Source organism: Amblyraja radiata, chromosome 21 (genome assembly GCF_010909765.2).
Source record: "Amblyraja radiata isolate CabotCenter1 chromosome 21, sAmbRad1.1.pri, whole genome shotgun sequence".
In the NCBI taxonomy this organism is placed as follows: Eukaryota; Metazoa; Chordata; class Chondrichthyes; order Rajiformes; family Rajidae; genus Amblyraja; species Amblyraja radiata.
The window spans coordinates 3,987,163-4,011,347 of NC_045976.1; the positions used below are offsets into that span (position 1 = coordinate 3,987,163).

Below are 24,185 nucleotides of genomic sequence, written 5' to 3' on the forward strand. Positions count from 1 at the left end.
TAAGCACACTACTATGGTTGCTTTCAGTACTAATAGATACTCTATATACTTTGGTTTTTGCACTATCATGCTATATTTTACTTGGAATAACTGATAATTTACTGCATATTTATTGCTGTTGTCATTGCATATAATGTCCCTGTAAAGCTTTAGAGCAAAGAAGAGTTTCATTGTTCTGGTCCTACCCTGTACATATGACAAATAAATACCCTTTGAGTTATACACTCACCCTGGAAAAATCCTGTCCTCATCCACCGTAAACATAACCCTCACAAACCTAAATCCCTCAGGTAAACTCTCACTCACCTGAACCTACTATAATTCAACCAGGCCTTCAAAACACAGTTATAGGAAGGACACTAACAATGAACTGTTAGTGTTAGTAAAGACTAACTACATGTTCCTTGATCTCCATTCCCTTTGTCGTGTTTTCACACCTTACACTTCATTTTCTATGAACTTCCTTATCTATATATCTCCCACTCCCCTGACATCAGTCTGAATAAGGGTCTCCACGCGAAACGTCACCCATTCCTTCTCTCCAGAGATGCTGCCGGTCCCGTTGAGTTACTCCAGCATTTTGTGTCTATCTTCAATGCACTGGTCTCAAGCCTCCCCAATCAGCCGACTTCTCTCCCTGTGTGTGTTAAGTACTCCTCTTCAGAAGAACTTATTAACATTGAAGTTCAGTGGGATCAGTTGTAGATGACTGATTGATGGTCCTTTATTTTGATGGTGCTTTATTTGTCACCTGTACCGTGGTACAGCAAAATTCATTTTTGTGTATATTTTGTGTACAAGCATCACTATACATAAGTGCTTGGATACATCTTAGATAAGCATTTCAGATACAGTACAAGTGTATAGCAGTAGTACACTGAGACACTTTGGTGCCATTTTCAAGTCCTGGTTGTTGTAAATGCAGGGATCTTGATCTGACCATGAAGGTCTGTTGTCCAGGCCGCGTTGCAGGGTCGGCCTGGCCAAGCATAGCTGTGGTGTCCTCCGCTGAATTTTAATTGCTCCCCATCCCATTACGGAGCAAGGAGAATTAAAATCAGAATAAATGATTTTGTCATATTTAGTTTTGTTTAGAGATCCCGTGTGAAAACAGGTTTTTCAGCCCATCGAATCCACGCCGACCAGCGATCCCCACACACTAACACTATCCTACATATACCAGGGACAATTTACAATTTTACCAAACCAATGAGCCTATAAACCTGTACGTCTTTGGAGTGTGGGAGGCAACCGAAGCAATCGGAGATAACACACGCAGATCACAGGGAGAACGTACAAACTCCGTACAAACAGCACCTGTGGTCAGGATCGAACCCGGGCCCCTAGCGCAGTCAGGCAGCAAGTCTACCGCTGCGCCACCGTGCGATCCATATATTGGAAACAATGTTAGTTTGTGTTCCTATCATTGCTTGTTTTTGATAATTGAACATAAAACAAATTAGAAATGTAGAAATAAAATCAGAATGGTCTACGGTCATGTGAAATCATATTAAATGCATTTACCAATGAACCAGCAAGTTTGAAATGGAAGAGCTATTCATTTAGGGCAATTCCACTATCAGATTGTGGCTGGTCTGGTCCATTGGTGGAATGTTTAAATGGCAGGATATATTACTCTCTCATGACTAGTTTAGTGAAAGCACCTTGATTCTTGAGTAGAATGATTGCGGGTTCCCATTTCTGGAAACCCAGGCAGATTGTCTAGGCTGACCCTCCAGTATGGTACTGAGGGACTGCTGAAGATGCCATCTTTCATGTGAGATGTTACACCAAGATCCATGTGCTGTTGGACCTCCATAAAAGATCCATGGGGCACTATTTTAAATAACAGCTGTTCTGTCTGGGAACTTGGTGGTGAGGCTGTGGATATTTTTAAGGCAGGGATAGATACAATTCTTGATCAGTACGGGTGGCGGGGAGAAGACAAGAGAATGGGGTTAGATGGGAGAGATAGATAAGCCATGATTGAATGACGGCATAGACTTGATGGGCTGAATGGCACAATTCTGCTCCTTTCACTTATGAACAATCCAATAGGTACCTTCAAGGGCCATCAGAAAATAAAGGTGAATTCTCTCCAGAAATGCAATCTAATGCCATCTAATTTACTGAATATTTCCATCATCTGAGTTTTTTTTTGCTTTGTCACCAAATCGGGAATGAATTGATTTAATCAGAGTGTGGTGAATCTGTGGAATTCATTGCCACACAAGTCAATGGATATTTTTAAGGCAGAGATTGACAGATAGAAAAGATACCCATGATTGGATGGCGGAGTAGACTTGATTGACCGATCGGTCTAATTCTGCTCTTATCACTAATGAGCCACGTATTTGTCCACCAGCATTATGCTCTAATTTTCCTTCTTTTCAGCACTCTCCAACGAATAAAGTGCTTTATGCCAGAGACGTTCCTCATTACAAGGAGGAAGTGAAAGGTTATTACAGATATATTGCGGACCTGGGCTCGGTGAGCGAAGAGGAGCTGAAGAATTTTCTCACCGAGGAATCCCAGGTACTGAGTTTTAAGTAAAAAATGTCCTGGCCAGTTCATTTAAATGCCAGAGGGTAACATTCTAAACAGTATGATTATTTCCTTGCAGAAACATCAGAATGAATTTAAAGAAAAGGATGCCATGATTGAACTTGGGAAATACATCCAAAAATATTCTGTTCAGGTAAGGAGCTTTGAATCCATGGCAATAGATGATTGTGGTGTTGGGCTCACCATTGTTAACAGGTCTTTAACGCTGCTCACTGTAGCATTGGTGCTGCCCCCCCCCCCCCCCCCCACAGACCCAGTGGTGGGGAGGGGAGTGGGAAATGTGGAGAATGAGGAGGAGAAGAGTGTTAAGGGTACGGGGTCACAATTTAAATGACCACATCTCAGGAACGTGCCTGGGGTCTCGGGCTCGGTGGATCTATGGCCAATGTGAAGGTCCAACTCTGCCTTCCTGGTCAATGTCGTAACCAACATCCAGGGAGCAATGGTGGGGTGAAAATCCTACTATCAGAGCTGAGAGGCTTCTCAGCGAGGGTTAAGAGGGGTAGTGTGCTTTTCCATGTTGGGGATAGGGGCATCTCTCTGATGGGTTCTCAGGTGGGGTGTGGACTACTGTGAGAGTTGCGTGAGGGGGCTTCCGCCCGGGTAGATTTCTCTCATAGTGCAGAGGAGGGTTTCTGTCAAGAGAGAAAGGAGGGTAAGATTTAATAGGAACCTGAGGGGTAATTTTTTCATGCAAAGGGGGTAGGTGTATGGAACGGGCTGCCAGAGGAGGTAGTTGAGATAGGGACTGTCGCAAAACTTAAAAAACATTTAGATAGGTACATGGACAGGACAGGTTTAGAGGGATATGGGCCAAAGGCAGGCAGGTGGGATTAGTGTGGATGGGATGTTGGTCGTTGTGGGCACATTGAACCGAACGGCCTGTTTTCATGCTGTATGTCTCCATGATTCTATGACGGCAGATGTCCTTTGGTGGGGGGGGGGGTTTATCTCAGCAAGGAGAGAGTTTATCTCAGGGTGGGATTCACGGGGTGAGGCTTGGAGGGAGTTAAGCAGAGTTAGGATTTAACTGAGGCTAGGGAGGATGGGTTCTCAGAAGGGTAGTTGGTGGTTCTAGCAGGGTGGGGAGTGGTTTATCTCAGGGTGGGGAATGGGCTGGTCTCAGGTGGGTAGGGAAGTGGTTCTCTGTGTGGTTGTTCCGGGGGTTGGGCGGGGGGGTTGGTTTCTCTCAGAGTGGGGAGGGAGTTGATCTCAGGGTGGGGAGGGTTTCATTAGTTCATAGGTTCTAGGAGCAGAATTAGGCCATTCGGCCCATCAAGTCTACTCCGCCATTCAATCAGGGCTGATCTATCGTTCCCTCTCACCCCCATTCTCCTGCCTTCGCCCCGTAACCCCTGACACTCTTACTAACCAAGAATCTGTCAATCTCCACGTTAAACATATCCATTGAAGGCCTCCACAGCTGTCTGTGGCAATGAATTCCACAGATTCACCACCCTCTGACTAAAGAAATTCCTCCTCATCTGCTTTCTAAAGATATGTCCTTTTATTCAGAGGCTCTAGCCTCTGGTCCAAGACTCTCCCACTAATGGAAATATTCACTAGTGGGGTGCCTCAGGGATCTGTGTTGGGTCCTTTGTTGTTTGTCATGTACATCAATGATCTGGATGAAGGGGTGGTAAATTGGATTAGTAAGTATGCAGATGATACCAAGATAGGGGGTGTTGTGGATAATGAAGAGGATTTCCAAAGTCTACAGAGTGATTTAGGCCATTTGGAAAAATGGGCTGAAAGATGGCAGATGGAGTTTAATGCTGATAAATGTGAGGTGTTACACCTTGGCAGGACAAATCAAAATAGGACGTACATGATAAATGGTAGGGAATTGAAGAATACAGTTGAACAGAGGGATCTGGGAATAACTGTGCATAGTTCCTTGAAGGTGGAATCTCATATAGATAGGGTGGTAAAGAAAGCTTTTGGTATGCTAGCCTTTATAAATCAGAGCATTGAGTATAGAAGCTGGGATGTAATGTTAAAATTGTACAAGGCATTGGTGAGACCAAACCTGGAGTATGGTGTACAATTTTGGTCGCCCAATTATAGGAAGGATGTCAACAAAATAGAGAGTACAGAGGAGATTTACTAGAATGTTGCCTGTGTTTCAACAACTAAGTTACAGAGATAGGTTGAATAAGTTAGGTCTTTATTCTCTGGAGCGCAGAAGGTTAAGGGGGGACTTGATAGAGGTCTTTAAAATGATGAGAGGGATAGACAGAGTTGACGTGATCAAGCTTTTCCCTTTGAGAATAGGGAAGATTCAAACAAGAGGACATGACTTCAGAATTAAGGGACAGAAGTTTAGGGGTAACATGAGGGGGAACTTCTTTACTCAGAGAGTGGTAGCTGTGTGGAATGAGCTTCCAGTGGAAGTGGTGGAGGCAGGTTCGTTGGTATCATTTAAAAATAAATTGGATAGGCATATGGATGAGAAGGGAATGGAGGGTTATGGTATGAGTGCAGGCAGGTGGGACTAAGGGAAAAAAGTTGTTCGGCACGGACTTGTAGGGCCGAGATGGCCTGTTTCCGTGCTGTAATTGTTATATGGTTATATGGTTATATGGTTATTCTCTCCACATCCACTCTACCCAGGCCTTTCACTATTCAGTAAGTTTCAGTGAGGTGTCCCCTCATCCTTCCAAACTCCAGCGAGTACGGGCCCAGTGCCTTCAAATGCTCATCGTATGTTAACCTACTCATCCCTGGGACCATTCTTGTAAACCTCCTCTGTACCCTCTCCAGCACCAGCACACCCTTCCTCAGATTTGGGTCCAAAACTGCTCACAATATTCCAAATGCAGTCTGATCAGTGCCTTAACCATATAACCATATAACAATTACAGCACAGAAACAGGCCATCTCGGCCCTACAAGTCCGTGCCGAACAACTTTTTTCCCTTAGTCCCACCTGCCTGCACTCATACCATAACCCTCCATTCCCTTCTCATCCATATACCTATCCAATTTATTTTTAAATGATACCAACGAACCTGCCGCCACCACTTCCACTGGAAGCTCATTCCACACAGCTACCACTCTCTGAGTAAAGAAGTTCCCCCTCATGTTACCCCTAAACTTCTGTCCCTTAATTCTGAAGTCATGTCCTCTTGTTTGAATCTTCCCTATTCTCAAAGGGAAAAGCTTGATCACGTCAACTCTGTCTATCCCTCTCATCATTTTAAAGACCTCTATCAAGTCCCCCCTTAACCTTCTGCGCTCCAGAGAATAAAGACCTAACTTATTCAACCTATCTCTGTAACTTAGTTGTTGAAACCCAGGCAACATTCTAGTAAATCTCCTCTGTACTCTCTCTATTTTGTTGACATCCTTCCTATAATTGGGCGACCAAAATTGTACACCATACTCCAGATTTGGTCTCACCAATGCCTTGTACAATTTTAACATTACATATGCCTTATAGAGCCTCAGCATTACATCCCTGTTTCTTTACTCTAGTCCTCTTGATATAAAAGTTAGCATTGCATTTGCCTTCGTTGCTACCGATTCGACTTTCAAATTAACTTTTTGGGAATCCTGCACCAGCACTTGCAAGTATCTTTGCACCTCCGATTTCTGAATTATCTCCCCATTGAGAAAATAGTCAATACCTTTATTCCTACTACCAAAATGCATGACTCCACACTTTGCCACACTATATTCCATCTGCCACTTCTCGGCCCACTCTCCCAACCTGTCCAAGTCCTTCAGTAGAGTCCCTGCTTTCTCTATACTACCTGCCCTTCCACCTATCATCTGCAAACTTGGCTACAAAGTCTTCAATGCTCTCATAGAAACATAGAAAATAGGTGCAGGGGTAGGCCATTCGGCCCTTCAAGTCAGCACCAATATGATCATGACTAATCATCCAAAATCAGTACCCCGTTTCTGCATTCTCCCCATATCCTATGATTCCGTTATCCCTAAGAGCGATATCTAACTCTCTCTTGAATACATCCAGTGAATTGGCCTCCACTGCCTTCCATGGCAGAGAATTCCACAGATTCAAAACTCTCGGGGCGAAAAAGTTTTTGTTCAACCAAATCTTCTTCTCTTCTTGGGCCCTTTACTCCTCTAGGGAGCATAGGCGATTGACAAATGTCCTCACTTGGCTGTTGGCAGTTCTTTCAAGATGAGCCCACTCTCAGACATTTCTATCCGGACACCTGTTCTCCAGCTGTTCCTGGGGCGACCTCTTTTCCTTTTTCCTTGGGGGTTCCATTTCAGGGCTTGCCGGGTGATGTTTGTGGCAGGTTTCCTGAGGGTGTGTCCAATCCAACTCCATTTTCTCTTTCGAATTTGTAAGTCAATGGGCTCCTGGCTTGTTCTTTACCACAGGTTCACGTTGCTTACTTTGTCTCTCCACCAGATGTTACGTATTCTCCTAAGGCAGGTGTTAATGAATGTTTGCAGCCTGTTTGTAGTGTGTTTTGTTGTTTCCCATGTCTCTGATCCATACAGCATCACCTGTTTTTTACATTTGAGTTAAAGATTTGTATTTTGGTGTTGATTGAGGTGTTTTGAGATCCAGATCTTCCTGAGCATGTTAAACACCAGCTTAGCCTTATTGATTCTACTTTTTTATGTCTGCCTCTGCCCCTCCGGTGATGTCCACAACACTGCCTAGGTGTGTGAGTGTTCCTACCTCCTCTAGAACAGTCTGTGCATAAGGATAGGGTTGGTCTTGGAGTTGATCCTCATCACCTGTGTCTTTGCTGTATTGGGTGTAAGACCAAGTTTTGTTGCAGCTTGTGAGAGTCTGTCCGCCTTCTCCTGCATTTGTATCTGTGTGTGTGAAAGGAGAGCTATGTCGTCTGCAAAGTCAAGATCATCTAGCTGCTCCCACATTGTCCACTGAAGTCCATTTCTTTTCCCTTCAGTTGTTTCCATCATGATCCAGTCAATTGCCAGGAGGAACAGGAATGGTGACAATAGACACCCCTGCTTGATGCCCGTCCTGACACTAAAGCTCTGAGAGAGCTGGCTTGCATGGGGTTCCATCATGCGAGTTCTTGATTAAGTTTATTGTCTTGGTGGGAATTCCATAGTGGTCCATTAGGCACCATAGTGTCGTCCTGTCTAAGCTGTCAAACTCTTTCTCAAAGTCGATGAAGTTGATGTACAGGGACGTGTTCCATTCAATAGACTGCTCAATGATGATGTGTAATGTTGCTATGTGGTCTGTGCATGTGGTCTATGTGTCAACCAAATCCCTTGTCCAAATCATTAATATACAACGTGAAGAGCAGCGGCCCCAGCACTGAGCCCTGCAGAACTCCACTAGTCACTGGCAGCCAACTAGAAAAGCCCCCTTTACTACCATTCTTTGCCTTCTGCCATCCAGCCAACCTGCTATCCATGCCCTCTGAGCTCCCAGGGTTGATCCCGGGTTGAGGAGGGAGGTTTCTCTCCGGGCTGGGAGGGGTTCTCTTGGGTAGTGAGTCTTTCTGCCAGTCGAGGGTTTGAACATGCTGGCTCTCCTCACTGACCGGCTTATGTTGCAGTTGGAGAGTGGACCGGAGGGCGAGGACCTAACCAACATGAGGGACGCCATCGTGCAGATCCGTGAATACTACGTCCAGAAGTCGACCTGCTCGTGGGAGTGAGCGCGCTGCCGGCGGCGGCCTGTGGCCCGTGTGCGCTCCCCATTCCACACCCACAGCGGCAGTCAGCCCAGGCTGGTCATCGGTGGCACTGCACCCCCAACGCTGAGCCACCAGCTGATGGACCTGTCATCCCTTGAATGAAGCTTTAGAACCATGGGTCTGCAAATGCTGGTTTATACCAAAGATATGCATAGAGTGCTGAAGTAACTCAGTGGGTCAGGCAACATCTCTGAAGAAAAGGAATACCAGTGAACCAGGGAATTACTGAGGGAATGGTCTCAGCGGAAAGGGGTGGAGAAGGAAAGATGTGACTTCTAGTGGGATCCCGTTGGAGGTGAAGATAATGTTGGAGGATGATGTATTGCACCTCTCCGTACAGTCTGAAGAAGGGCTCCGACTCAAAACGTCACCTATTTTTCTCTAGCGATGCTGGCTGACCTGCTGAGTTACTCCAGCATTTTGTATCTACCCCTTGAAGTTTTGTGCATTTTGCTATTTTTGTCTGTTATATTTAGGCCTATTCAACCCGAAAAGTCAAGGTAATTATTTCACAGCAGTTGAAGCCTCATATAAACTTCAAATCCCAAATGTAAACAGAAAATCCTAGGGTATACTCATTAGGTGAGGCAGCAGCTGTGGGAAGGAGAAACAAAGTTAACGTTTGGCACACTAAAATCAATGGAACAGGTTTTAATTTAATCTTGGCGAACTCAGCTGGTCAACTTCTTCCAGCGTTCTGTTTTTGTTCTGGATTATTTCATCTGCAATCTCTTTACTCTTTCGAAACAAGTCTGTTGTGTCTGAGAATTATATATGCGTTTTGCACAAATGTTCATTATGTCAAATAAATGGAACCGACAATGTTTACAAAGCAGGTGGTCTATCTTGTCATAGAGTGATACAGTGTGGAAACAGGCCCTTCGGCCCAACTTCCCCACACCAGACAATGTCCCAGCTATACTAGTCCCACTTGCCTGCGCTTGGTCCACATCCCTCCAAACCTGTCCTATCCATGTCACCTCCAGCATTCTCTCCCACCTTACCTTGTAAATCGATGTCACTACTTACATGTCTCACAAACAGAGCATTAACATTACCGGAAATACTTTCTAATTGACTGTCATGGGGCATAGTGGATGTGTACAATGGTGACACAAAGTACAAGGGCAGTGTCCATTTGCCATTGTAGCATCCATCTCTATGTTGTCCTTCGTTTTAACAAATACTGCATTTGCTGAGATTGTTCATTTTGTTTGCACTAAAATAAACTACTTTTCTACTTTTTATGTCTCAGTTTCATTTGGTGTCTTTAATTCGCACTGTCACTTGATTTATGTCAATGTACAAATTAAATAAATTACATTGCAGCTTTGAATAAGTTGTAATTGTAAGAAATCGCTCATAAAAAGTGTTGTGTAACTATATCTATTCCTTATGTAGTTACTTTAACATAAAATAATTAATAATTTTACAGCATTAGATATTAGTACAACTGGTTTATCAACTATATTATCAACTGTTACATATTCTCTCAGGATTCAAGTCCAAATAAATTAGTGAATAATTGAGGGTCATATTCCACTGGAGGGGATAGAGAGAGAGGGGGAGAGAGAGAGAGAGGGGGAGAGAGAGAGGGGGGGGGGAGAGAGAGAGAGGGGGGAGAGAGAGGGGGGGGGAGAGAGAGAGGGGGGGGAGAGAGAGAGAGGGGGGGGGAGAGAGAGAGAGGGGGGGAGGGAGGGAGAGAGGGCGAGAGAGAGAGATAGAGAGAGAGTTGTAGAGGGAGGGGCTGGGGAGAGGAGGTGAGAGGGCGGTGAGAAGGGGAAGAGAGGGAGGGGGAGAGCGGTATGTGTGTGTGTTGTATGTATGTTTTGTATCTTCCTCAAAACGCTATGTGCTAGCGCTTACATTTTTGCATATTCTAACTCACATATTTCCTGACCACACCCTACTCAGCTTCACATAAGATTTCATCCTATATTTTTCAAATTATTCACGATTAGAATTTTTTTTTAAAGCCAAAAAACGCTTCTCAGAGAGCCTTTTTCCAGCAGCTTCCAGTGATGATGTCACAATGCCACTCACAATGCACCAATCACAATGGATCTAATTTTTGTAAATATTGCCAACGATAACCGCAGCTTCTCACAGAGAGCCTTTTTCAAGCAGCTTCCAGTGATGTCACAATGCCACTCACAATGCACCAATGACAGTGGGCTCTCAAGCTGGCAAGTGACACAATGACATCACAATGGGACCTTGCCAACGGTAACCACAGCTTCCCACAGAGAGCCTTTCTCCAGCAGCTTCCAGTGATTATGCTATATTTCAAAGCTTTTAAAATGCCAACTTTAACAAGATTTTTATTGTTAAAATTCTTCCTTCCAGTTTCCAACACACTTCGATACAAAGTTGCAAGACAGGAACACTGAACTTTTCACCTCAATGGGATATCACAGCAAGTGCTTCAACAGGAGGGTGAGGGCCAATTGATATTGCAATTGGAACTGCTGCGGCAGGCAGGGGAAGTGCAATTGGAATTTTTTTTAAGTCCAGTGCTGAGAGAGGCAGGGGAGTGCTGGAATCTTACATTCGGGAACGGGTTCAGTGCAGGACCACGCCTCCCGTGGGGGTTACGGGTTAGTGGTGCAATATTGCGTTGGGGAATGGGTTGCATTGGCACCAAGCCTCCAGCGTGACAGGGACCTAACGGCTCACTGGGCTCGGCCCGGGTTGCGTTGGGGGAACGGGTTACGTTGGGGGAACGGATGATGTATCCGGGGTGAACGCCGATGCCGCGTTGGGAGACCAGCCCTCCTGTGTGAAGCTGCGCCCCCTCCCCCGCTTTAGGGGACGGGACCCAACGGGTTCCACTTGATCTAGCACACCTATAAAAGTCACATCTTGTATGTGTGTGTTGTATGTATGTTTTGTATCTTCCTCAAAACGCTACGCTATAGCGTGTACATTTTTAAATATTCTTACTCACATTATCCCCTCCATGCCGTACTCAGGTTCACTTTTAAGATTTCATCCTATATTTCACGTTATTCGTGATTAAAGTTTTTAAAAACCCCAAAACCGCTTCTCACAGAGAGCCTTTTTCCAGCAGCGTCCAGTGATGATGCTATATTTCACAAGTTATTGATGATTAAATCTTTAAAAATGCCAACTTTAACAAGATTTTTACTGTTAAAATCCTTCCTGCCAGCTTCCAACAATACAAAGTTGCAAGACAGGAACACTCTGAACTTTTCACCTCAATGGGATATCACAACAAGTGCTTCAACAGGAGGGGAAGGGCGAATTGCTATTGCATTTGGAATTGCTGCGGCAGGCAGGGGAAGTGCAATTGGATTTTTTTTAAGTCCGCTGCTGAGGGAGGTAGGGGAGTGCTGGAACCTTACTTTCGGGAACAGCTTGAGTTGGGGGTCCACACCTCCCGTGGTGGCTACGTGTTAGTGGTGCAATATTGCGTTGGAGAATGGGTTGCGTTGGGGGATCAGGCTTCCCGTGTGACATGGTCCCAATGGGCCCCACTTGGTCTAGTATATAATAATTTTTAGATAAGTAAATTGAGCAACACAGGATTAGCGTAGGAAGATGGTGCTGGGCTACATTGCTTGAAAGGCAAAAAAGAACTGAACGTTGGGAGGTCATGTTGCAGTTATACAAGATGTTGGTGAGGACACATTTAGAATATTGTGTTCAGTTCTAGGAACCATGTTATAGGAAAGATGTTAAGTTGGAAAGGATACAGAAGATTTACGAGGATGTAACCAAGACTCGAGGGTCTGAGCTATAGGGAGAGGTTGAGTAGGCTGGGACTCTATTTAAGGTGAAGGGAGAAAGATTTTATATGAATCTAAGGGGTAACTTCTTCACACAAAGGGTGGTGGGTGTATGGAACGAGCTGCCAGAGGAGGTAGTTGAGGCAGAGACAATTGCAATGTTTAAGAAACATTTAGACAGGTACACGGACAGGTTCAGTTGGATATGGGCCAAAGGCAGGCTGGTGGGACTAGTATAGTTGGGATGTGTTGGTTGGTGTGGGCAGGTTGGGCCGAAGGGCCTGTTTCCATGCTGTATGCATGATTCCAAATATCCTGCTCCTGTTTCTATGTTCCAGCAAAATAGCGCATGGGAACACAGAGTCTGCTGACCATCCAGCATCCATTCATTCTGCATGTGTCCATTTTATTCTCCCCACAATACCACCTCCTAAGATTCTACCTCTTACCAACACATTGGGGGTGACCTACAATAACCTATAAACCTTCGAATCTTTGGCATGGGGAGAAAGCCGAAGCAGCTGGAGAAAGTCCATGCAGTCACAGAATGAAGGTGCAAACTCCACACAGACAGCACCCGAGGACAGGATCGAACCTGCATCACTGAAATTGAGTCAGCGGCGCTACTAACTACCCCAGTTATTTTCACTCTTCTAAAACAAGTTATTAGGAGTCCGAACTGCTTTAGATAGTTTCCATGCATTGTTGCTGCGATTGTTCTACAGTGTATAAAGACATAATTAGATACAAGGAATTGCAGATGTTGGTTTATAAAAAGAGACACAATGCTGGAGTAACTCAACGGGTCAGGCAGCATCTCTGGAGAACATGGATAGGCAACATTTCTTCAGACCGATTGTAGTAGGGTGTTTTGAGCGGCAGATAAATGCCAGAGATGGGAAGACAAAAGACTGAGATGAGGAGGAGAGGCTCAAAATATGAAGCCAGGGGAAGGGATTTAGGTGAAAGGAGAAAGAGCAGAAGGATTGTGAGAGAAATGGCTGCAAATCTAGATGGGGCACGAAGAGAGGGGAGTAAAGGTGGAAGGATGGTGTTGTAGGTTTAGGTTTGTTATTGTTACGTGTACCAAGGTACAGTGAAAACTTTTGTTTTGCATGCTACCCATTCAGATTAGATAATACTATAACTAATTGCATGTGATCCCGCACATTAATATTATCCTACACACACTAGGGACAATTTACAATGTTACCAAGCCAATTAACTAACAAACCGGAGAAAACCGGAGCACCGGAGAAAACCCAAGCAGGTCACGGGGAGAACGTACAATCTCCATACAGACAGCACCCGTAATCAGGATCGAGCTCGGGCCTTTGGTGCTGTAAGGCAGCAACTCTATCGCTGTGCCACCGTGCCGAGCAGTGTGAATGAAATCCTGTAACAGGATAGAAAGCAGCAGTTAATATGTCGAAGGCAGCCAATTAGTAGCGTTAATGACCCATCTGTTACTGTGCTGTTTAACTCCATGAATCTATATAGGACAGAACACTTGGCCAATCTGTTTGCCCACCTGAGGCCATGCATAGGACCTCACTAACACAAGTTGTGTATGCTGAATGAACACACCCACAAGGGATGAAGCAGGGAGTTGTGCTGCCTTGCCAGGCAACCACAATTAAATATCACTCCAACTGACTAGAAAGACATGCTGCCACCTGGCTTGACAATCGCTGTTTTGTCATCTGGAATAATAACAAAAGTTCAAAAAAGTGGTTTCTTGATTAGTTTCAAAGATTATGGGTAGAAGGCAGGAGAATGGGTTTGAGAGGGAAAGCTAGATCAACCATGATTGAATGGTGGAGTAGACTCGATGGGCCGAATGGCCTAATTCTCCTATGACATGAACATGACTTTTCATTCATCCAAAACACAATGTGCTGGAGGAACTTTGCAGCTCAGGTAACAACTGTGGAAATAATGGACAGACGATGTTTCAGGTTGGGACACGAAATGCTGCCTGCCCATTCCCTCCACAGATGCCGCCTGACCTGCTAAGTTCCTCCAGCACTTTGTGCTTTGCTCAAAATTCCAGCATCTGCTGCCGCTTGTGTCTCTCTTTCATTCATCCACTTCCATTGCAATATCCAGTTGGAGGCTTCAGTTAGAAAATAGCTTATTGAAATATGGAACCACCTTTCTGAAGGCTGAAGATGGACACAAAATGCTGGAGTAACTCAGCGGGACAGGCAGCATCTCTGGAGAGAAGGAATGGGTGATGTTTCTTCTTCAGACTAGTAGTCACGGAAGAGGGAGTCGTCATATAGAAGGGTAAGGTGTGAAAATAGATCAAAACGGATGTGATAAGGAAATGTAGAATGGTTCATTGTTAGCCGTGGGGAAGGTAATAACGCGGCATACAATCAGTAAAATTAATCAGTAGGACAGTAGAACTGGTCGGAGAACTAGGGTGGGGGAGGGACGGAGAGAAAGCGAAAGCAAGGGTTACATGAAGTTAGAGAAATCAATATTCATACTGTTCAAGAAGGAACTGCAGATGCTGGAAAATCAAAGGTACACAAAAATGCTGGAGAAACTCAGCGGGTGCAGCAGCATCTATGGAGCGAAGGAGATAGGTAACGTTTCGGGCCGAGACCCTTCTTCAGACGGGTTTCGGCCCAAAACGTTACCTATCTCCTTCGCTCCATAGATGCTGCTGCACCCGCTGAGTTTTTTTTTTTTTTTTTTTTTTTTTTTTTTTTTTTTTTTATTAGAATAAGAAAAAGAAGTTAGATAGTAAAGGATAGAAAGATGTGAAATATATAGTGTGTGAAAAAAGAAAACGAGTAAATGAAAAAAGTTGAGAGAGAGAATAGAGAGAAGAAAAGAAAAAAAAAGAGGAGATCCGCTGAGTTTCTCCAGCATTTTTGTGTACCTTCAATATTCATACTGCTGGCTTGTAAGCTGCCCAAGCAAAATGTGAGGTGCTGTTCCTCAAATTTGCATTGGGCCTCACTCTGACAGTGGAGGAGGCCCAGGACAGAAAGCAGCTTTGATAACCTCCACACATGTACACAATATGATCAGGCATTATGTTTATTTGGTATCATCGATAAAAACTTTCCAAACCCATTGTACTTGTCGGTACATCAATTAATTAAAAAGGAATTGTACAAAAACATTCAACCAACCAGTAATCACTTAAAAGACCAAGTAAGTAAAAATCATGAATGAGAAAAACATGTTAAATATCTTAATGGAGTTTATTATAAATTAGATATCCTTTGATCAATTGGAAACAATTAAAAATAAATAAAACAAGAAATTGTGATAAAACAAATACCATCTTGGTGAGAGCTCTCCGTGCTAAGGGCCAACACCAAGTTCTTGAATTGCAGCGTGTGCTTCAAATCAAATTACTGCAGTTATTACCAGGCACACAATTCTGTAGTTATGAAAAAAAATTAAAAGAAAGCTGAAAAACACAAGATTGTTCCTGCACTTAAACCTATAGTACATTTCAGAATAAACCTTTTATGCCATTCTGGATAAACTGTATATTTTTTTAATTCATAAATTGCACAAAGTAAAATAAATGATGCAAAGATGTTTTCTGGCATGTTGCTGGGATTATGAGATTGCGTTTTGAGCTTCAATTTTCTGCTCCAGTACATTCGCAGATCTACCACTGCACTGCTGCTATGGTGTTGTGGTGACACTTCATTGCAGATGGAAGTTGGTTTTACTCCAGAATTAGAAATGTGGTTTCATTTTATCAGCAAGCTCACATAAACTATGTGGTTACCATCATGGTTGAAATGTCAAGTTTTGTCCCCTCAACTCCCTCCACCCATTGAAACAGCCTCATTTTAGACTTGAAAACCTCATTTGTCCTTTCTCTTTCTGTATTATTACTTAAAAGGGTGTTTAAAAAAAAAACTTTTTGCTCAAGAAAATGCACAGAATATATTTCTTAAGACAAATCAAATTCCGGAAAGGCAGGTTAACCACAACAATACATAAAGAGGAATTGAGTTAATATTTGCACAAGGTCAAGGGAAGCATAAATCATGGCAAAGGAACATTATGAACAGGGCAAGACTATTCTGCCCTACACACCCCATTTCACACGGGTCAAACATAGGCAGATCCACAATTTAAATCTTTATCTCTTGCAATCATTTCCTTTTGTATGATGTTCTTCAGAAAACCTAGTTCCTGACATGGAGTGGCAATACTCTGTTCCAAGGCTCAATTCTCAAACTGGTTCCCATTATTTCCGTGTTATTCTTGTAAGGACATGTTTCCTACTGGTAATATGGGTGTCAGAGGTTATGGGGAGAAGGCAAGAGAATGGGGTTGGGAGGGAGAGATAGATAGGTCAGCCATAATTGAATGGCGGAGTAGACTCAATGGGCTGAATGGCCTAATTCCACTCCTATCACTTATGATCTTATAAATATCCCAAAACAGTTACGCAATTGATCACCTCAGATCATTCTTGCACAGTGCTATCTGGATGCAAGTACTTGAAGTTAGGATAATGCTGAGTAGCCAGTCTCTGAACTGGGTGTGCGTGTAGATTAAGGAACCAACACACCCAGACTGCAAGGGAATACCAAGACATTCCTGTTGTCAGGTATGTTTTCTAAGCTTTCTTATAATAAAATTCAAAACACAACTCAAAAAGCACGTGCCATTATACCGTAACATAGCCAATATTTCAATTTCTCGAACTTCTTCAAATATAGAGACAGCAGAATGGCTTCATCGTGAAACCATACCTGTAGAGTAGTGTATGTAATGTAGATAAACGAGGAATAAATCCGGATTATTTATTAGCTCGGTATCGTGTTATAATGTTCAGTTCAGCTGAACCGCATGCTACCCTGTCCACACTATCAGATCCCAACTCTTCAAAAGGCACAATACGTTATGTGTAAGGACTTGAGATAGTACGTTGCATTATGTAAACCAGTTTCACATACATTTCCCCACACGTACTATATTCAAAAATCAAATTGTGCAATAACTAGTATCAAATAAATGATAATTATTTGTTCTTTATGACACAAAAATGCCATTCCAACATCTGTAAACATGAGTTCAGTCGAGAGCACCAAGCTCCTGTAGTTGCTGTTTTTGATTCGTCTCCAGTTCCTCTAGTCGTTTGCGTATCAGATGCAGCTCGTTCTGATGTTGTTCTTCCTTAAACATGAAGAAAGGCCATATAACTTTAAAAGAATGATCCACGTTTAAAAACACAGGTTAACATTTTCAAACGGCTGTTCTTTTGCAAGTGCTTTTTAAATTGTACACCATACAATAATCAAAATGATGAACTTACCAAAACAAACTCTTCAGTAAAGGAGAATGTCACCATCATCCATAGCTGTTATCAGGCAACTGTGCCAAAGGTAGACAAAAGTGCTGGAGAAACTCAGCGGGTGCAGCAGCATCTATGGAGCGAAGGAAATAGGCAACGTTTCGGTCCGAAACGTTGCCTACTTCCTTCGCTCCATAGATGCTGCTGCACCCGCTGAGTTTCTCCAGCACTTTTGCCTACCTTCGATTTTCCAGCATCTGCAGTTCCTTCTTAGGTAACTGTACCATCCTACTAACAACTAGAGAGCGGTTCTGAGCTACTATCAACCTCATTGAAGACCCTCGGACTATCTTTAATTGGACTTTAATCGCACTAAATGTTATTCCCTATGTCATAAAGCTGTACACGGTAAATGGCTCGATTGTAATCATGTATAGTCTTTCTGCTCACTGGTTAACACGCAACAAAAAGCTTTTCACTATATCTTGGTACATGTGACAATAAACTAAACTGAATTAAAACTGACTCATGGCAATCTCAGTACCAGATTACCTTGACCAACAAGAATCACTCTGGCTGCCTAATCTTCTCCTAAATGTCTTAGCACTTAAAATTTTGATCAATAGATTCTTGTTACACAAGAGAACAAAGGGATTTGGAGCAAAGTAAAGTAAATAGAGCTGATATAAAGATCACATGCTATTCAAGGACTTAAACAGAAAATAGGTACAGGAGTAGGCCATTCGGCCTTTCGATGATCATGGCTGATCATCCAAAATCAGTACCCCATTCCTGCTTTTTCCCAATATCCCTTGATTCCGTTAACCCTAAGAGCTAAATCTAACTCTCTCTTGAAAACACTCACTGAATTGGCCTCCACTATGGAAGAGATTTCCACAGATTCACAATTCTCTGGGTGAAAACGTTTTTTTCTCACCTCAGTCTTAAATGGCCTCCCCTTTATTTTAAGACTGTGGCCCCTGGTTCTGGACTCGCCCAACATTGGGAACATTTTTCCTGCATCTAGCTTGTCCAATCCTAATAAAGTCTTTGGAAATAGTACCATAGAATGTATTGCATCCACCTCATTAGATAGGCTTAAATGTAATAATCTTCAATAAGAAGTGAGGATCACGCTGACTTCTGTGACATGAATGTTCAGAATATCAATCAATTGTCTGCCATTTTCTTCTCTTCCCTAGACCTATCTTTAAAGGTTCTAGTTCCTCTCCAATCTCATTCTTGACACGAGCCACCTTCAACTCTCATCTGCTCCCCACTACACTCCTCACTATCTTGTCTGGTTCTCAATGGCTCTCCCACCTCCACTTCTTCAAATCTACCTTTGCCGCCCAATCCTCAAGTAAAATGTCCTGATCTTTCCATCCTTGCAGATTACTACCCATCTCCAACCTCTGTTCTCTCGAGGGCCTTGCCACAAAAATCACTGCCCATGTTTCCTGGAATTACTGCTTAAATTGCTCCAGCTAGCGAATTAGCACCACGGCTCTGATGTCTTGCCAATGACCTGTGAAAGTTTTGTTCTCATAGATGAGTTTACCAGACTGGTTTTAACTAAAAGAATCAGTGTCATGGAAAAAATCTTGCTCTCGCATCAGTGCTGATGTTTTGGTTAACATATACAACTACAAGTGGCACTGTAGCGCAGCGGTAGAGTTGCTGCCTTACAGCGCCAGAGACCCGGGTTCAATCCTGAAGACAGGTTCTGTCTGTACGTTCTCCCCGTGACCTGTGTGGATTTTTTCCGGGTGCTCCGGTTTCCTCCCACACTCCAAAGACGTACAGGTTTGTCGGCTAATTGGCTTGTTATAACTAAATTGTCCCTAGTGTGTGTGGCATAGTGTTAGTGTGGGGGGGTCGATGATCGACGTGGACTCGGTGGGCTGAAGGTAAACACAAAATGCTGGAGTAACTCAGCGGGAGAAGCAGCATCTCTGAAGAGAAGGAATGGGTGACGTTTCGGGTCGAGTCTCTTCTTCAGACTGGAGAAAGTAGGAGGAGCGAAAGGAGCAGTCTGAAGAAGAGTCTCGAACCCCAAACGTCACCCATTCATATTCTCCAGAGATGCTGCTTGTCCCGCAGAATTACTCGTACATTTTGTGTCTGCCTTCGATTTAAACCAGCATCTGCAGTTAAGCCGGTGAGCTTAAGGGCCTGTTTCCACGCTGTATCTCTAAACTAAAGTAAGACCCATAATGAAAAAGTGACACAAAACATATTTTTCTGAATAATCAACAAGCAGCTCCAGAGGTCCAAGACCACAACAACAGTACTGACAAATCTGAGGCAATTAATGAAGAGATTTGTAAAGCAGAGCAATATAAATTGACAATTTAATTCTTTAAGCTACTTTGGGAACAGCTCCATCCAACACCACAGAAAATTGCAGAGAATTGTGGACTCAGCCCAGATCATCACACAAACCAACCTCCCTTCCATTGACACCATTTACACCTCACGCTGCCTCGGCAAGGCCAGCAGCATAATCAAGGACGAGTCTAATCCCGGCCACTCCCTCTTCTCCCCTCTCCCATCAGGCAAGAAGTATAGAAGTGTGAAAACGCACATCTCCAGATTTCTTTCCCGCTGTTAGCAGGGAACTGAACCATCCTACCACAACGAGAGAACAGCCCTGAGTTACTATCTACCTCATTGGAGACCCTCGGACCATCTTTGATCGGACTTTACCTTGCACTAAATGATATTCACGTTATTCCCTTTATTATGTATTGTACACTGTGGATGGCTCGATTGTAATCACATTGACTTTCCGCTGGCTGTTTAAAATGCAACAAAAGCTTTTCACTGTACCTCGGTACACGTGACAATAAACTAAACTCAAATCTACTATTCAATAATAAATATTCACTATAGACTGAACTCCAAATGCTAACTTTGTATCCTTGGTTAACAATTAATCTCAGATTTGAAATATAAAACACATAATATTTTAAGAGATTTGTCTGTAATTTCAGTCAGGAAAGCTTGGTCTAATTCTTGAACTACATCCCTGGTCATAAACTTCCCAACCAGTTGAAATTGTGTCTCCCATCAATGCCCTCAACAACTTGGATTTAATCACCACTTAATCCCTTACATATTATAAGAATTCACTCTGCTTTTTGTATTAGAGATACAGTGTGGAAACAGGCCCTTCGGCCCACCGTGTCCGTACCAACCAGCGATCCCCGCACATTAACACTATCCGACACACATTAGGGACAATTTATAATTCTACCAATTAACCGACAAACCTGTATGTCTTTGGAGTGTGGGAGGAAACCGAAGATCTCAGAGAATACCCATGCTGTCATGGGGAGAACGTTCAAACTCCGTACAGACCGCACCCGTAGTTGGTATCGAACCTGGGGGTCCGGTGCTGTAAGGCTGCAACTACCGATGCGCCACAGTGCCGCCCCCATGCTTTGCGTAAACTCTCATATTTCTGGTTAATTGATTTTTCATTCCATCCAAGCCCAGTGTATCCTTCCTACGCTATTCAGCATTCCATATCTACCTCTAATGCACCAGTCCTCTAGGTATGAAGCCCACCATTCATTAGTCTTTTTAATCATACTTAGTTGACATATATCAGTAATCTCTACACTTGGACTCCCGACACTTCTCGACCTACAACACTTCTAGCTTTTTAAATTATTTACAAAGTGTTCCATCCTCTCTAACTCCAAATTGGAATAGATCATACTTTCCAATATTATCTTTTGTGCAAGCCAAAATTGCCATAGAAAATCTTAGCAGATCCAAACCATTTACTGATTTCACCAAAACATGGTACCTGAATGTTTCCGAATGTTGTTTCAATGCCTTGCATCACGGTAGGTGGTAGAAAATTGATTGTATTACCCAGACCAGTAGATGAAAGGTTTGCTCCCAGAATAAGCCTTCGGAATTCATTGTGTCTACGCTGTAGATCCTTTAACCTTTTCTGAACTCTGGCATGATTTTCATAAGGAACATTTTGTCTGGAAAAATTGATCATTCAAAAGTTGAACAGCAACGTCAAATATAGTATTGTCCTTTTGCTTCTTTCATACTAGTTCTAGCGATGTTACAAAACTTACCTTCAGCGGCGCTGCAGTTCTGCCACTGGCCGTGTGCGCGACTTTGACGCCTTTGATGGGGGGGGGGGAGGATTAAAATGCCGTTTTCGCCTGCCTGTCGGAGGCGGACTTCCTCGGGCTGCTAGCTGCTGCAGAAAAATCGATCGGACTTGCATTCCTGTTTTTGTTTGTTAATCGCGATTAACGATTAGTTTGTTATTTGGATACTTAGGCTACATCTACAGGACATTCTTAATGGGAAAGTAGTGGGCAGAAAGGCATGTCATGCGTGGTTTGAAGAGCAAAAACTTGTAGTTTACAATGCCAAAATTGAAAAGTTGAGGAAAAACAAGGTGTACAGAGTTGCATATTGGTTACAATCTGAGGAGTATGATGATGCTACTGATTATGATATGCCAATGTACCAGCTAGCAACTGATCTTCTCCATAAAGACTTGGTCTATTGCTAGAAATTTTAATTTATTTACATATCTGGTACAGACTTACAGCATATAATACAATAATATTAAAGTTCTGATCTTGAGAATATCACATTTTTGAATTTTCAAGGCAGTCTGGGTGTTTATTACTATTTCCGTCACAACGGTCAATTTTGTAATTAGCTACAATTGGGTAACTAACTAATTATATGCTTTAATTTCAGGTCATCCAAGTAAGATGATTTATATTTGTTTCAGAATGCTTCAATCTACAATAACTGAACATTTCATTCAGTTCTCTTAACTTTTTAGAAAGTCACGGGCTTTTGACTGTCCTCGATCACAACTTTTGTGTTACGCCAATGCAAAAGCAATAGCGAACAAGATGCTAATTTCCGAGTATGGAAATGGCCATAACTTTTTTAATACTGAAGATATGAAAGTTAGGTGTCACTTCTTTTTATGCTTTATCTGATGGGATAAATTGCAGACTTGATTTTTAAAATCTCAAAATTTTGTAACATTGCTACTAGTTCTACGGTTTTACTTTCTACTCTCTAATTACTGTGACTTGCTCAGGCTACACTGATTTACAGGACTCGGAGAAAAGCAGCTCTATGAAAGGGATTCCTTATTATTTTAACCTCCTGAGCCTGCATAACCATTAATACCACTCAACAAAACAATAACGTTTATTTCAGTGGTACTTTGTGAATATTGAGGTGTGTAGGGTGAATCCTGGGGCCACGTCCTACTGTGGAACACAAAAGCAGGTATAGATCGGTAGTCTCTCAAGCCCACTTCACAAAATAGACAAGATCATGCTTTATATTCTACATCAACTATTTTCTTAACTTATTCATGCAGTCCTAAAGATCCCCAAAACTTCTGATCTTTACTTTGAATTACACATATGGACTGGGGATTCACCTGCTTTGAGCAGAGAATGCCAAAGATCCACAACCATAAAGGTCCCCTCTACCCAGTAGTCAATGAACAATCCCTCAGCCTGATGCCATGATAACTCGGTCTAGACCATCCAGGCTGGCAAAACAGCAACCATCCTGTCAAGTTCTCTAGAATTTTGAACGCTGCAATGAGATTACTTCTCATTCTTATCTTGTGCATGTGGGAAGTAGACAAAAGGCTGGCGAAACTCAGTGGGTGAAGCAGCATCTATGGAGAGAAGGACTAGGCGACATTTCGGCTCGAGAACCTTCTTCAGACTGATGTGGGGGGGGGGGGGGAGGCGGGAAAAAGAAAGGAAGAGGCGGAGACAGTAGGCTGTGGGAGAGCTGGGAAGGGGAAGGGAAGGAGGGAGAAAGCAAGGACTACCTGAAATTGGAGCAGTCAATGTTCATACCGCTGGGGTGTAAACTACCCAAGCGAAATATGAGGTGCTGCTCCTCCAATTTGCAGTGGGACTCACTCTGGCCATGGAGAAGGCCCCGGACAGAAATGTCGGATTTGGAATGGGAGGGGAAGTTGAAGTGCTGAGCCACCGGAAGATCACGTTGGTTATTGCGAACTGAGCTGAGGTGTTGGGCGAAGCGATCGCCAAGCCTGCGCTTGGTCTCACCGATGTAGAGCAGTTGACACATGGAACAACGGATGCAGTAAATGAGGTTGGAGGAGATGCAGGTGAATGTGGGTGATCATTCTACTCAAACTCTCCTCTCAGGACAATCCTCTTATCTCAGTAATAAATCAATCTGATCAATCGTCATCGCAGTCTCTATGGGATAACTATACTTCTCCTTTGGGGAGAGGTTCAGCAGACTAGGACTAAAACATGGTACCTGAAAGTTTCCAAAGGACTCTATTTCTTGGAGTGCAGGAGGATGAGGGGTGATCTTCCAGAGGTGTACAAACTAATTGAGAGGAATAGATCGGGTAGACGCACACAGTCTCTTGCCCAGAATAGGGGAATCGAGAACCAGAGGACATAGGTTTAAGGCGAGGAGGGGAAAGATCAGTTACTCAAAGGGGTAACTTTTTCACACAGCGGGTGGTGGGTGAATGGAACAAGCTGCCGGAGGAGGTAGTTGAGGCAGGTACTATTGCAATGTTTAAGAAATATTTAGACAAGTACATGGCTAGGACAGGTTCAGAGGGATATGGGACATCGCAGGCAGGTGGGACTATTGCAGACGGGACTTGATGGTTGGTGTCGACAAGTTAGGGCCTGTTTCCACACTATGATTCTATGACTTTGGATTAAATCATGTAATGGTTCTGGAGGCAGTGCCTCATTGGTTACAGGAACCATCTTCAATTATATCATCATTTATAGAATCAAAGAACTGTTAAGGCATTGTAGGAGCCACACGCCAGGTGCATCTCAAATAGAGCAATCCAAGAAATATCTTCTCGGACTCCTGACAATGCCAACTGCCCCAGTAA

At 43.3% G+C, this 24,185-nt stretch overlaps 2 protein-coding genes across 2 annotated transcripts in view; one reads left to right on the plus strand and one right to left on the minus strand.

Moving 5' to 3' along the window:
- The window catches only part of plxnc1 (plexin C1), a 134,859-nt gene extending 125,385 nt beyond the window's left edge, over positions 1–9,474 (plus strand). Inside the window, exons 32-34 of the mRNA XM_033039317.1 lie at positions 2,395–2,535; positions 2,624–2,698; positions 8,087–9,474. Coding sequence (XP_032895208.1) covers positions 2,395–2,535; positions 2,624–2,698; positions 8,087–8,188 — 318 coding nt within the window. The 3' untranslated portion in view covers positions 8,189–9,474. The remainder of the gene's footprint in view (positions 1–2,394; positions 2,536–2,623; positions 2,699–8,086) is intronic.
- A 5,542-nt stretch (positions 9,475–15,016) lies between these two features.
- Positions 15,017–24,185, minus strand: part of cep83 (centrosomal protein 83) — a 53,708-nt gene continuing 44,539 nt past the window's right edge. The window contains exons 15-16 of the mRNA XM_033039384.1: positions 21,078–21,264; positions 15,017–17,142 (exon numbers count right to left, since the gene is read on the minus strand). Coding sequence (XP_032895275.1) covers positions 17,041–17,142; positions 21,078–21,264 — 289 coding nt within the window. The 3' untranslated portion in view covers positions 15,017–17,040. The remainder of the gene's footprint in view (positions 17,143–21,077; positions 21,265–24,185) is intronic.